Genomic DNA, 15,350 nt, shown 5'->3' with positions numbered 1-15,350 from the left:
AAACAGGATCATACCTTGTACTCTGGGATAGTGCGTTTAACTTTGGACTAGAGAGTGTAGATTTAGGAATTTTAGGAGTGGCTTTGCAGCCTTGGAATATGGGATGATTATCCCTAGAGGGCCTAGAAGTGGCTTTGTTAATCCAGCAGGACCCACTTGGGGGCACTGTGGCCTCGCCAGCAGCGGCCAAGACAGCTGCAGGGTTTGGGATCCATCGTGCTGCAGTTTCCTGTGTTACAATTCCTTAAAAATGACAGAAAAAAGGCAGCTGATCCCTGATTATTCAAAGGAAGATGCACAGAAATCTCCTATCTTTTTTGCAAAAGAAAGTATGGAGAAGGTTTTGGATTGCACTGTACAGTGGCAGGTTCCTGAGCCTGCTTTTGCTCAGAGACATTTCTGTTTAGGGCTCAGCAAAAAGAATTTATCTTAGAAGTATTTAAGTACCTTAGAAGATGAGTCAGAAGCAGCATATTTCTCCTTCTCTGTCAGCTTCCTTGGCTTCCTGTAGTTTCTGTAAGGAGACTATAAATTGGATAAGCTGCCCCAGATGTTTTGGCATCCTCTGGAGTTCTGCACTACCTATGCCCTAGGGTTTGTTCTTTTGGGTTTGATTAAAATTGTCTCTTTTCTTCCCTTATTCTAGCTTATTTTAAAAGTGTTGGCAATCCTCATCTAGAAGCTGCAGAAGAGACCATTCTGGCCCTGCAATCTGACAGAGATCAAGATGTGTCTTTCTTTGCCACCATAAAACTAAAACAGGGTAACATGGACAATATTACCATTGAAAAACAAAACTAACAAGTTGTTCTGCAGCAGGGGCTGAACAGCAGGACAGTTGTTCACTTTGTGGTCATGTTGGTGTGAGTAATGTGGGCAGATAAGGTGGGTTCTGTTACCTGTTTGAGCAGGAAACGTTCCTGTCTTCATTTCATGACCTCGTTTCCTCTGCCCCACTGTTTGATTCCCATGAGTAATCCCTTATGGTTTTCCCTCTGTAAATGTGGGTGATAACTCTGATCTCACCTGTAGTTCAGTATTATCTGTAAAGTCTTACACCACACTCAGTGTTTCAGTGTTAATTGGAATTCACATTTCATTTTTTAACAAAACATTTCCAGTAGCACAAGGCTGCTACAAGCTTAAAATGGTTTCTGAATCCTAAAACCTGATTATAACAAACTTTCCTGAAGCTCTTCTTTCTTCACTTATACTGTGGTTTTTGTATTGTTTCAGCTATTGCATTTATTTGAAAAAAGTGTATATATGTGAATAGTTTTGAATTGTAACAAAAATTAATGATCTGAATTCTGTATCAGTGGAAAAAGCTCATAAAACATTTCATTTTTTAAAGTAGTTACACTGCTAGAATTAGGGCATGGGTCATTTTTACTTAATATGATGTGATATTTTTCAAAGCACAGAGAGCTCAAGATTCTTTGTATATTGTGACATTTCCATTAATTTGTTACTTCTGAGCTACACTCTTACAGGTGTTAACAGTCATAACAACAGCCCTGTTATTTCTTGACCACCCTCACAGGTCAGTTGGTGTTACTGCTGACTCTCCTGGGGTAGGGAGACTGTAGATTTCCCAAGTGGAAAGTTCCTCATTCTGCCCCAGCAAAGGTCACTTGAGGGATTCAGTTCCTGCAACACAACCTGTGTCTGTACAGGGGTGTTACAGAAGGTGACAGGCTTCAGTTTGTTTGTTTTACTCACCTGGTTTAACAAATACCTTTCAGCCTGCCCAGTGTTTAAATCCCAAACAGCTTTTCCTGAGAAACAGAGGACCTCTAAATTCTGAAAACAGCCAGATCAGAAGTGTTCCAGGGAAAGGTGTGACACAGTTTGCTCTGTAACTTCTGTGGATTGTTTGGGAAGGTTTGGGGCAAACCCCAAATGAAGGTTACTGAAGGTAAGGTGAGGCAGGATGTCTTCTGTGTCCTGAGACAAGGGATTTGGAAGAAAGGAAAAATGCACAGGTGGAGCAGAGTTGTGTTGGGAAAATTGAGTAACTTCAGACAGTTGAAAAATGATAAAGCCAATACTTTTGCTGGGCCCTGTCTTCTCCTGGGTCCCAAATCTGCAATAATGTGCAGCCTGGGGGGAAAAAAAAAAGCCATTCTTATAGTGGGGATTGAAACTATCCTGTTCCAAAACTAATGCTTGAATACTAAAGAAATGGCTCCACGTGGTGACAGTTACTGGCTGAGGAGGGTCCTTTCTCCTGCACAGACCTGTGGAAGTGTCTCCCCTCAGAGTTCACGTGGGCAAGGTTGTTACAGCAGTGGCTGTTTTGGTTGGGTTTGAGTGGGGCTTGTCTGCAATACAAGTAGGTTTCTCAGCTGGGTTCTGTGTTTTGGGAGGGCTCAGTTTTGGGTAAGTTAACTGCTCATGTATTATATGATCTGTACAGTATTTGTAACAAGTGATTTCCTTGTGAGATCACAAACTGCTCTTTGGGAGCTGCAGGCAGAACTATACCACTGCTACTGCAGCAAACAGTGTAAACTCTGTAAACTCTTTAATGTTCTACATTCAATTTTTTACAGGTTTTTTTTATAATTTAAAACAAATACTTCTTCAGTACAGACTTTTTATGATTGCTATTTCTTAACAAAAAGACCCCTCAAGTTAATTTTTTCTAGTTCTAATATCTTTTTCTAATGCTGGCATTATACTGGTATTTTCTAACAGTTCAGATTTTCTAAGGCCTTTCTGACAAGGTTTGACTTCTGTTTTTTATTATCAGTTCATTAAATTTCTCAGCACTGAACAGATTTTTTTTTTTAAAGTGTGTGTATATGTAAGTATGTTTGAAATATACTGTATATAAATTAAATACCTTGAACATAACCCAAGCCAGGTTTCTGTTTGTCGGATCACCTTAAATAGTTTCCTTGACTTGCAATAATCCACTGGAAAACACAAGCTTCCATATGTTTTAGCATGTTTGGTTAGTGTTCACTGGGAGTTTTTAACTAGAATGCGTGTAAAGGGTAAGCCACCAGCCATAAAAGTTCACTAAAAGGCTAAACAAAGCTCCTTGTTTTTAACAATATTCTGGTACCTCTCTGGCTCCCAAATTCCTGTCAGTTTGGAACGATATGATTTCAGTGGAGTGTTTGAAAACCTTCTTTTACAACTTTACACTTGCATGTACTAACAGGGGCCATCACAGTTCTGGGGTGGGTTTTTTGTAGACTGTGTGGGTCTGTTAAACAGATTTACCCTCTACAAGTTTGTCTCTTTGGTTGAGTTTTAAACTAGAGGTGGTTTCAGCATGACTAAGGCTGCACTTTATGTCTTGTACAGGACAAATGTGTGCAATGGGTACAGGGGGGTGTTGATGGAGTTCTCTGGGCTCTTCAGTTATGCAAAGAGATGCGTTTGAAAAGCCAGATGGAGCAAAGGTAGAATTTCACAACAGCAGTAAGAATAGAGCTCTCCATTTCCAGCTAAGGAACGTGACAGTAACAGTGGTGGGTGCAATATTGCTTGGATGCTGTAGGAAATGGTCAGGCCCTTGTGATCCAAAGGATTCCAGCCCCGTGGTGTCGCTGGTCCCCCGTGTGACGTCCCCGCGGCATCGCTCGGCTGTGTCTGTGCACGGTGCTGTTCAGAACCCAGTTAAGTGGGGACACTCTGGAAGTGTCTCTTGTTTGTCAGAGTAAAGAATCTATGTAACTTTCTATTTGTATTTATCTCAATAAATCTGTGACTGTTTTATAAACCAACCTGTGGTAACCGGCTTTTGTCATGGGTGGGATGGGAGTGTATTCTGTGGGTTAATGAAACATCTCTCAGGTGTCTGACCAAGGCTGAATGTGGAATTTTTCATACTGAGCAGTAAAAAAAAAAATCCATTAGATATCCAGAGATGTGAATTAGCTCTCCCTGTACTTTTTCCTTGAAGTGAGTGTGCCAAAAGTGCTTCAACTTATCCTGATGGCTGGAAAATATTTGCATTATTTTAATTCAGCTGTCTGCCATTTTACATTTCACTTTCTCAACAAGATACTTAATCCAGGTGGTTTTGTATAGATAGGAGAAACAACACAAAGTATGCATAAAATCCTTTTTCTTGGTTGTCTTAAAATACCATTGGAAGGTTGAGGTTGTCTGTTCTTGGGTGTTCCTGTGAGGCCAAGGGACTTGTCTATGTTATGAGAATCAGAGGCAGAAACTGTTTCATATCCCTGTGTATTAAATGTTCTCCCTACCAGGTGTAAAGCAGGAAATGGAAGGATGTGCCCCAAGAACAAAGGGTTCTTTGAAACAAAAGGTGTGTTGGCATAAGAACCCCACAGAAAGATTGGTGACACTGGTTTGTTTTTTTTTTTTTCAAATAACTCCCCCTCTTTATTTTTGAGAAATAACCATTCAGCTTCCACTTACAGCTGAGAAAACCACTGTGGAAGATGCAGCCCAACATGGAAATGGTTTTGCAGGAGGAACAGCAGCATGAGCACCTGACAGTTGCTCCTAAGAGGCCTCTCAGCAACACTGCAGAACTGATGTTTGAGTTTATTACCAAAAAAAGCTCTTCCTGGGAAGGAATGTGATACAGGACTGTTTCCTCAGGTAGCCTGGGTTTTGGAGCTGTCTCTGGAATCGAGGCCCAAAGTCTTGGCTGCCTCCTGTGGAGTCTGGGCTCATGTGGCCAGTGCTGTGTGTCCTCTTACCCCAAAAGCTCAGGTCAGGCACTTAATAGCTGCAGGTGAAAGGAAAGGCCAAAATAATGTCCACTCCAAGGGGCGGCTAAGAGTAAATATTGTTACAGAGTAGAGAATCAAGATGGGGCAGAGTAACAGGAGACAAGCAGGGATGATGTAGCTGATCCAGGGGGATTTATGTAGTGTGCAAACACCCCTTGGTTGATACCTAAAAAGAATGGCACTAAAAGGTCTGTGTTTATTCTGCAGAGCCCACCTGGGAATTACTGAGGACTTCACGGGCACCACACAGAGTTCCTGGGAGCAGAGCAGAGCAAGGGACAGGTGGCACTCAGAGCTGCCCTGGAACTGGCTGTGGCCAACACAGAGCTCGTGTGGGAAGTGCCAAGTTTCTCCTGAGACGTGGTAATGCTCTTGGAACAATCCTCCTCTGGCACAGCAAACCCCCTTCTTGCTTCCCAGGCCGCAGAATTGCCCCCAAACGGCCTCGTGTATTTGGTGTTTGAGGTGGGGAGTGTGTTCAGCACAGCAGTGCTGAGGTGGGCTTGGAGACAGGAATAACAGATGATCTTTTACAATGAACCATTTATTGATGGGACTTCCCTGCCTGTGGGGATATATAACTTGTTAGCTCAGGGAATTTTTGAACAGAAAGAAAGAGAAGCTTGTTGTTGTACCTGTTCCATATTTATCAATAGACACCAGTGGTGCAGAACACTGACAATCCTTACATTCACTTCTTAAAGTGACCCAAATGGACATAAATTGTTAAATGCCAGAGCACTTACAGCTTGTAAAACCCAACAGACATCAGGAAACTGGTACTGATTGGGCTCTGACATGTTGTTTTCCTCTTGCTTAGGAAAGAGAATTGTAGTCAGCTTGCAATCTCCCTGACATTGTTCATAAAGGAAGCAGACAAAAAGTACCAATGAAACAGAAGGGCTGCAATTTAGTGAATTTATGCAAAACACAATCAGCATTCAAACTGGGAGTTACCAAGCAGATATGTATTGATAGAAAAGCCAAAATATTCTCTGTGCATAACTTGTGAAATGTTAAAACAGAATTTCAAGAGACTCCTGGAACTCCCATAACTATAGGCCAGAGAAGATGCAGCAGTGAATTCTACCACTGCCAAATTCCCAAGGAGTGCAGAGGCATTGATTTAATCCCTGACACCTCAGGCTGGACCAGCTCTGCTGGGACACAGGAGCTGGTATCAGTAAGGAAAAACAAACAGCTTTTTCAGGAGAGGGATTAGAAGGGAGGGTGATTGCTTATAAAAGATGGTTGCAAAGAATCTGTGCTGGGGAGAGGGAAGAGCAGTGAGGAGGGAGTAAAGGGCAGAGAAATGGGAGGAACTGCAGGTGGGAAACATTCTGAGGGTGGTCTGTCTAGAGCACAATCTCTGCAGCAGAACCCTCTGCCTTCATTTCTGGACTTTGCAGTGTTCCTGAGCTGTGACCACAGCATTCAAAGGCAGCCAGAATCCGGCAGGGAGCTGTGCCTGAGGATCCTGCTGACCAGGAACGTTTAGAGAGGAAGGTGGTTTGCAGAGGGGAGCCAAAAGCTATTAATTTTCTCCTGTGCTTCCAGCAGCCCGTTTGGGTTGGTTTGATGCCTAAGCCAGGCTGCAATTGAGGTCAGTGCTTTGGTTTCCCTTTAAGCTCCAGTTCTCTATGCACTGTTCTGTTTGCCCCATTTGCTTGACATGACTGTCTGCTCTGGGTTGATGGTGTTTTTCTAGAATTCCTGTGTGAACAGAAGCTAATAAAGGAACTGTCAACTCAGAAAGCCCCTCTTAAAATACAGTTCTACTGGCTTGGGGTAAGAAATGCACAGATCCCTTGGCCAAACCTCCTCCGTGGAATTTGTAATCCTATTGCAATTCCTTTGGTTTCCAGTAGCCAAACAACCCCTGGGGTCAAGCAGAAGTCAAGGTATAAAAATGGATGGCTCTGAGCCTCCTTACCTGTTAGCTGCCATGTGTTAGAGGGATGATGTGGACTGCAGCAGTTCTGTTCCCTCTCCTGGTGAGTGTTTGGGTGCATAATTCAAATGTATGCGTGTGTTTGAATTCCAGCTTTCATTGATTGAATTGGTCTATGATAATAAACAGTATAAATAAATCAGGTGGGAGTTAAAGCATTGGGGAGGGGAAAATTAAATTCAGTGCAGTGACCTCGAGCAGAATGTAATTTCAAAAGTGCCTTAAATATGCTGATGGCATAAAGTAAGGCTGAGGAAGTTGGAGGGGCAGGAGAGTCAGGGAGACAGGAATAAAACAAAATTATTTGGATTTATCAGGATTACAGGCAGATATGGTTTATGCAGTTAATTGTAGAGGAGTGTCAGTCACGAGGCCAGGGACCAAAAGTGATCGGAGAGCAGTGGGAATGAGGGCGGTGTGGAAACGGATCCGAGCATGTGCAGCACCAGGGGAAGGCTCTTCCTGGGAGCAATCCAAGCAAAGCAGGGAGGAGGATGGGGGGATACAGCCATGCCAGCAGGAATTACAGGGACAGTCAGGCCTTGTCTGTTGGTGTAAAACATGCAGGAATCCTCTCGGGCTGGTTTGATGAAGCAAAAACCTCCTGGCTGTTGCCGATGAAGAGAGGAGAATCCAGCTTTTGATGTTACAGGAAACATGATCTGTAACTGAGCTGCCTAATAGTTCATAGTTAGTTCATCACACTGACTTCAGACTAGAAAAATAGAAAAATGCTTTGTTTTGGACTAATGAGCACCCTGACAGCCACAGGAAAGCAAAGAAATTGGTGAATCCTTCCAGTTGGCTCATGTAGAGGTAGATCCTGTGGGTTTGAAAGTACTTGTTTTCTTCTGGTTTTCTTTCCTTCTTTTTAGTTGTTTTAATTTTTTAAATATTTGATTTGTCCCTTAAATTGTAACCTTTTTTTCAGTTGTGGCCAAGTAGCTTTTGAAACCCAGTCAAAGGCAGAAGAACTAAAAGGAGAGCTCTGTGCATGGAAGTCCATCCGTGTCCTTGCAGCTTCTGTTGTTCTGTCAGATACCATATTAACTGTCCTTGTTTAAAAGTGCTTTCTCTACCTTGGCCCATATCTCTAAGTGTCACTTTTATACATCTTTTCCTCAGAAGAAATTAGATATTTGAAAATATAATCTTCCTGTCTTACCTTTTAGCACCCCAATTTCATTTATGTCCAGAAAGATTCCCAAGAGTTGATAATTTCCAGTATCTTAACACCTAGGGCATAGCAATAACACACGGACTTCTCTTTTCCTTTGAGTCCTCCCTGCTTGATGCTGCATCACATGAAATCCATTATTGTTTGGAAGCCACAGCTTCAGTTTGCCATAGCTGAGTAAGACAGTGAGGAGCTACAGGGAAAACTGAACTGGGAAGGGCAGAAGCGAAAGCAAGTCACAAACAACTTAATTTCCTACCTAATCCTCGTGTCATATCGGAATTAAATCACAGGGACTGGTGAAAGAATCCTTGGGGAAGCAAGAGATGCACTCGGAATTTTCCCTTTTCTGAGTCTCTTCAGGGTTTTGTGGCCTCTCACTGATGTGCTGCCCAGCTGAGTGTCCCTGCCCAGGATTCTGGGAGCAGGCTGGATGTGCTCTGAAATGTTCTCTACCCCCACCAGACACGGATCTTCCTGTGGCTGCTTCTGTTGTTCCAACGGTGGTGACAGAAGGCTGACCTCCACGTTTCTGTTATCCCTCAGTTCTCCACAGCAAACACTCAGCAGTAGCTGGAATCTGCATCCTTGGAGTTCTGTTGTCAGTTTGGGCTGTTGTCACACACTTAGCTAATACCCTCCAGTAATTTTATTTCTTATTCACATGCACACTTAATGTCCTTCGTCATTAGACTGAAAAATGTTAACCTTGTCATAGTTAGTGACTGGAAGCAGAAAAGTCCTTTTCATTCTCAGGGGAATGAATTCTAATTTTCTGCTTGTCAGAAAGTGACATTTTACATATTTTTCTCTTTTTTTCCCCACCAGTTTAGTGCTAAATTTAAATGTGTGTGTCATAGGAACAGACCTTTAGTCTGTGCTAAACACCCCAAAAGCCTTGGCAGGTGTCCAGTGCATGAGAGCCTTGACCAAGAGCTGCTGCTAAAGCTCATTTGATGCACTGCAGAGAAGGGGAGGTGAGGCTGGGAAGTTGGAGATAAGGGGTTATCTCAGAGGGCACATTAACATTGCATGTCAGGATGCATTTTTTTTTTCCCCTAGAAAATATGGATGGATGAAAAGCAGCTCATCTGGAATAAAATGTCCAGTGAAGAAACAAATTATGTTAATCAAGCAGACTAGTATTAATATTTGTCATAAAGATGTGACACCTTCTATTTAATGTCACAAACTACTGGGAGCCTTTGAAAAATGTACTGGTGGGAAGGAAAGTTCTCTGCAGATACTGAGTTCACTGTTCTATGAAAGGGAATAACTTGTCTTGAAAATTAGATGGCATTTATGGCAAAGAGAAGTAATCCTCCCACAGATTACAGCTGTTCACTGCATTGTTGTGCTGGTGGTCTTATCTCATCAGTGGATATTTTATAAGGATCTTTCCTTTTTTTCTTTTTTTTTGATACATTTCCATAAGCCTGTTCTGAGGAGGACATTGTGTGCTGGGAGCTGGGTGTATTTTGAGAAAGGGACACCACTACAAAGAACTCTTGAGTCTAAATTGCAAAGAGGGGTGAAGTAAAAATGAGGGATGGTTATTTTGCTTTTTACAGATGGGAGCTGAAGCAGAGGAGGTGACTGTTGTGGCCAAAGTCACCCTGGGAGTCCGTGGAATTGCATCCTGATCTTTGAAGTACAGTTCCAGTATTTTACCAGATATTGTCTCTCTGTTCCCTTGCTGATGAATGTGGACTTAATATGCACATGTGTGATGAGCCAAACATGTTCTGCATGTGTTGAGCCAAATTCTGACCTGAGGCCATGAGGGGAGGGCTCCCTGGGCTGGCCAGGAGCGTTTGCAGGGCTGGGCTCAGCCCAAGGACTGCACAGTGCTGGCATTTCTAAAGCCCCTCCTGGGCTGAACTTTGCCCCCCTTGCCTGTTTGGTGTTTGAGCCAACTCGGGGTTCTTGGGAATTCTGGAGAAGTGCTGGCAGGGTGCTGGGTGAGGCACTGCCTGGCTCCTTGTCCGACCTCTTGCACTGCCTGCACACCAGATGCTGATTAATGATTAGCATGTAACTAATTAATAAATCAATGCCACAAACAAATAAACCATCCATTACAGTGGCTTCCCAAGTCTCTCCCTTCTGGGAGAGAAGGGAGACTTGCAGGCATTCCCCCCTTCTCTGTACAGAGGTGCCTCTGGACTGTGCCGTCTGGACACCTGGCAGATCTGCTGTGTGGATGGGATTCATTGTATTCCACAGGTAATTCAGTATGTGCTGGGGAACAAATGGACGTTTTTGGTTTAGTTTTGTTCTATGCAGGGGTGGGTGAGTGGTCAGCACAGTCAGTGTGGGCTCAGGAGGAACAAGTCCAGTGTTGTGTGTTCCTGTAAGGCCCTGGCATCTGGCCCTGAAGGGCTTCATCCACACTGACTGATTTCTGACAACAGCCTTTGAAGTCTAGAGATAAGATCTGATTGCCCAGGCTCCCTCTGTAGCTTTGTGGAGAAAGCAAGGATCCTGTGGGGTATCATTTAAAGGTCTGAATTTGGACTCCAGTCCTGAATCATGATCAGAGCTTAAAATTAATCCACATGGCACATCAGACATCACTGACCTGAGCCTGTCTGAGCCAAAATCAAGCACCAAATTGAGCTACTGTGTTGTCATCATCAGGCTGTCAGAAACACAGAAACTTCTGTGCCTCTGGCCTTATTTTTCAAAAATAAAAACCATTTGAAGGTGTTGTGATGTGTTATGTAATAGAGCTAATTAATGCCCTTGTAACAACTAACCAGAGCATTCAGACAGAATTCAGAGGTGGTTTCTGAATCTGTTCAAACACCTCCAAATCCAGAATGAGACAAGGGAGGAAATAAATTCCTGATGGGCATGAATGATTTTTCCATTCTTCTTACACAGAAACTGTGTATGTACTTCTGTGCAGTTCTTGGGGCATGATTTATATATTGCAATAAATAACAAGTGAATGTGTGCATAATTTAAAGGGACAATAAAGGAAAGCAGATGATTTAATTGAATTGTGTATAATAAAGCTGTAATTTTTCAGGGAAGGCTGAGGTCAACCAGGTGACCAAACTGACCTATTGGAACCCGAGGGACAGGACAAGCTCTGCAGTCTGGCTGTCACTGCCCTGATGGGGACTGGTCAGTAGGCAAAGGCTTACATGGCAGTGCTGTGTATTTATCTACTTCTCCTCTCCACATAGAAGTTGTGTAAATGATCATTATAGAGCCCTTCTCCAAAACAGATCTGCCTCACTGGGTTTGGAGATGCTTTTACACATCCCTGACCATTATCTGCCTGTGCATTACTGGGCTCCAGGACAGCTCCAGCACCAGTGCCAAACACACGTGAAATGAATGAAAAACATATTCCAAATAATGGCAGTACTTATGTGATTTGGTGTCTTCTGTGTTCCACAAAGCCTCAGGAGCTGATGGGCACACAGCAGTGCGGGGTCTGGCTGCCCAGCAGAACCAGCCTGGTACTGCTGACAGGTAATGATAGAGTGACTCCAACAGCGTGAATGGAAGGTGAATTAAAAGCAGATTAAGTGCAAAATATACTTCCTATATGCATGCAGGGCACTTTAATTGTGATTTATTGAGTATGAAGAAGATTGTTCCCTCTCAAGTTAGACAGTGCTGGCCCAAGGTGAAGGAGTTAGTCTCAAGCTGTCCATTGCTAGTGCCTATCCCAGTGAAATGCTGATTTTTCTCAGCACTCTTACTGAAAAAAAAAAAACTAGAAGGGCAAACAAACACGGTGAAAGACCTGTTTTGGTCAGACCTGTGGTGAGAGCTGGTGAAAGTTTTCTCATTCGCACATAAATAACTCAAATTATTGTGGATTATTATGGATTCTCTCGGAGAACAAAATAATAAACACTGTCCCTCCATGCTCCCTCACCAGCCTGTCAGTTGTATCTTGGCTTCTCCTGAGAGACTGTAAATATGTGGGGTTTGTTCATTAGCAGTATAATGTTAAGATGGAAGCTGTAATGCACGTGATGGGAGCACAAGAAATTACTTCAGCTTTCATTGAAACAAAGGACATGACTGTGCTCTGGCAATAGGAGCATAATGGCTGTTTAATTTTTCCAGACAGGGACTGGAGCTCACTGGGGTTTTTTTGGGCTCTTGTTTTGTTTTTGTTTTTGCTCCAGCTTTTAAGGATGAGAATGTTGTGTCTGACGCGTGTCAGCAAGCAAAGGAGATTCACTAGCAGAGCTGGGTCCGTCTTGCTCCCCGGTGAGGAATAAAAGCATGAACCGTCTCTCACTTCGGGAGGAGAAGGGGGGGCTGTTTCCAGGCTGCGGGAAGTGCGAAGGCATTGTCAGGTTTGGGTCAGGCGGAGCCGGGGCTGTGCTGAGCTCTCAGCAGGACCCATCAGCCGGGTGTCACTCGGCAGCCTGGAGGCATCTCCGGGAAAAGCCAAGACAGAAGTGTGGGGGGCGAAGCTGCCGTGTCTTGTGGTGGTGCAAGACTGTTCTCTGTAACAATGATCTTTGTGGAAAGCAGGCACAAAAATGGATAAAAGAATAAAGAGCCTTTATCAAGGAAGCAGAGAGAGAAAATGGCCACTTCTACACTCCCCACAGTTAGATGCTAAATAATGCTGTTATCAGAGCTGTTGTGCCCACATTTAATCCCAGCCTGGTACCTGCAAGGCCTGATCCTGCCCTCAGCTGCATCCAGGGAATCTGGTGTCAGTGGGGCCGCTGCACTGAAAAGGATGGGTAGGGAATGAAGAACTCTGTTCTGTTTATTTCTTCACGGTTGCATCTGGTTTTGTGCTTTGAAGTTCTCAGATTTATTTCAATCTTCAGGTTTATTTTCACTTCTTTAGGGAAGCAGATAAAGCAGGGAGGGGGAAATATGAGGGACGGGGCCAAATTCAAAGTGGAGTCACTTGGGCAACATAAAAAACCTGCAACCCCAAGGTGTAATTTCCATTGGTAAAACCATGTTGAACCTACTAATTGCTTCAAAATTACAGCCAGATTTCAACTTTGTAACTGCAGAGTGCAGCTCACCTAAACCAGGACAAGGGTATCACATGAGGGAGCTTGGAAGAGAACCTCGTGGGCTGCCTCACAGGAAAAATGGTAAAACTGCATTTCCCTTATTGTCAGGCATTTCCTGGACTCTGGATTTATTGATTTAATCCCTTCTCTCCGTTCTGAAACAATCGAATATATACAAATTTAGAAGTCCCTAAAACAGTAGCTTGCCTCCACATTGCAATGGACATTGAACAGCAATAGATTTAAGGTCCTTTGGCAATGTCGGGTGGGTGAACTCAGTTTTTGCCTGCGTTTGATTGAAAATTTGGATAGTTGTTTTCCCAACGTTCCTGATTTTGTTTTACATTTAGCTCTCAGTACTTTAGTCCTTGCTGTGTATGACAGAGCAGACTGAGGGCGATGTTTTGTTCACTGGCAACCCGACCAGTTTCAGAGCACAACAGTATCATTTTCCAGCACAGTTAAATTTATTACAGCGTGGTCCTGTGAAATGGTCTGACGTGCTTTCAACTATCCAAATAACAATTTGCTGGGATGTGGAAACCACAGGAGTCAGGAAGAAGGTAGTAGTCTGTGAGTGGGTCTTGTCTGTCTTGCTACAGGGACATGGTTTCCTGGGGAAGAAAACACAACACGTTTAGGACCCAGTGCAAGAAGTGCCCTGGGCTGGGATTCACTTGGGGCAGCATTTCTGGTCAGGTTGTCACTGACCCTGTTAGATTAATGTTTGTCACTTTGGTACTTTGTAGAATGTGGAAGAAACCACAATGAATCCTTCACTAAAGGGGGAAATAACGTGTATGGATGGGGAGCCTCAGGTCTCTGGAAAGGGTTTTTTAAATCCTCTGTTTTGTAAGGCAAACAGTCTCAGAACTGGAGTTACTTCAGGCTGACAGAGCAGCCAGTAGCAGGAACTGGAGACAGGAATTTGGGCTCGGAGTTAGGAGTGCAATGGGGATCATTAGGACAGTCACAGCATGTATCTGGAGAAATGTAGAAATGTCTCGCAGAACAGTGATTATTCTCCAAGCACTCACCTTGTGCAGACACTGCATCACTTGCCTGTGCACATCCTGTGGTTGCTTTTCATTTGGGTTCTTTCAAAATGTACAGCAACACTGCATTCTGAGTGCTACTTATTCAGAATCACCATTTCAACTATCATCTAATCAAAAATCTTTATTCTCTGATGCAAAATGCATTTTAAACAAATAACAATCTTTCAACTCTGAGTTCCTGGTAAAATATCTTATATTAATGAATTTATAAATAGCAAGTGCCAGTTCTATGCCAATTCTAACAGCACAGAAAAGAACACACTGTGAAGGAAAACATACCAGGTTTTTGTTACCCAATTTTGTTGTTTGTAATATAAATGCTTGTGAGAAAGATAATTCTGATTTCATAGTTCTTTAGCTTAAATATGTTGTCATTTAAGCCTCTACTCTTATTCCAGCAGGAAGCCAGGAAAGCATCTGCAGGCACACAGCCATGGGGGCAGGAGCTGTGCCGGACCTGTTTCCATGCCTTGCTGTGGTGACTGGGATCAAATCCAGTCACATTTTTGTGTGTGCAGTTCTGAAAGCAGCATCCAGAGTAAAAGGAGTCTGTTGTCAAAGAACCAGTTCACCTGAAAACAACACTCCAAAGCCGAGCTGGCTTCGGCTCCCTGACAGAGTTCAGTCAGCTAAGGAGGAGTTGCTGTGCAGCCCCTGTGCTCACCCAGAGCTGCCCAAGAGACGACACCAAATGCAAGTTGGGTTGAAGCACAAGGAGACATCTGAATATACTGGCACCTTCTTTGCACGTTTTGGTTCTGGATCTATGATTTTTATACAGAATTAAAATTTTCTTGACTTTTGCTGCGTTTCTGAAGTTGTTTCATTTCGTTTTGAAGCATTTGCTGGTGTGTGCGCTGAGTTTACTAACACTGTCCTGACCCTGGAGATGGTGTGATATTTTATGGTGTGCAGTGACATTTATGTGCCCAACTCGGCTCCCATAAACAGGTTAATTTCCACAAATTAAAGGCCAGGTTTGAAACATTACAAGGTGAGGTAACAATTCTGTATTGGCCTTTAGGATTCTCAGTGGGGCTGATGACTGGGCAGTCCTTTGTCAGCTGCAAATCTACAACTTCTACACAATTTTTTCAGGTATAATGGTAAAACTGAAAGTGCTGAGAAAAGAAATATTGAGGTTTATAGTTTCACATAACATCAAAACATTGAATACATGGAGCACTTACCAACTGACATATTTATGCTACAGGAATGAGTTCCAGTTTTAGACAATACTCCTTGTACATCCCAAATTAGGCTGTATCAAAGTATGTCCTGAAGTAAAGGTACCTTAAAATGGCAGAATGTATAATAAAAACCCCCTTATTAGTACAGAGTTAATATTCAGAAATCTCCAACTGTAGATGCTGGACAAAGAATTTATTTTGGTTTTCAAAATCTAACCACGGTTCATTTGGATTTCAC

At 43.1% G+C, this 15,350-nt stretch overlaps 1 protein-coding gene across 3 annotated transcripts in view; it reads left to right on the top strand.

Moving 5' to 3' along the window:
- Positions 1-14,725, top strand: part of LOC113982395 (serine/threonine-protein phosphatase 4 regulatory subunit 1-like) — a 33,227-nt gene extending 18,502 nt beyond the window's left edge. For 2 of the 3 annotated variants that reach the window (XM_039378519.1, XM_027710595.2), the window contains exon 19: positions 647-3,740. In XM_039378519.1, the coding sequence (XP_039234453.1) occupies positions 647-801 (155 nt within the window). In that variant the 3' untranslated portion in view covers positions 802-3,740. Of the gene's footprint in view, positions 1-646; positions 4,289-4,403; positions 4,588-4,928 lie in introns of those variants that run through there. The other variant, XM_039378518.1, reaches the window with a different exon arrangement.
- Positions 14,726-15,350: the final 625 nt, after the last annotated feature.

This window comes from Pipra filicauda, unplaced genomic scaffold (genome assembly GCF_003945595.2).
Source record: "Pipra filicauda isolate LSUMZ 115617 unplaced genomic scaffold, ASM394559v2 scaffold13_size5146498_pilon, whole genome shotgun sequence".
NCBI lineage: Eukaryota > Metazoa > Chordata > Aves > Passeriformes > Pipridae > Pipra > Pipra filicauda.
Note: the sequence above shows the minus strand (reverse complement) of the source record. Positions and strands in the feature narration are given on the sequence as shown.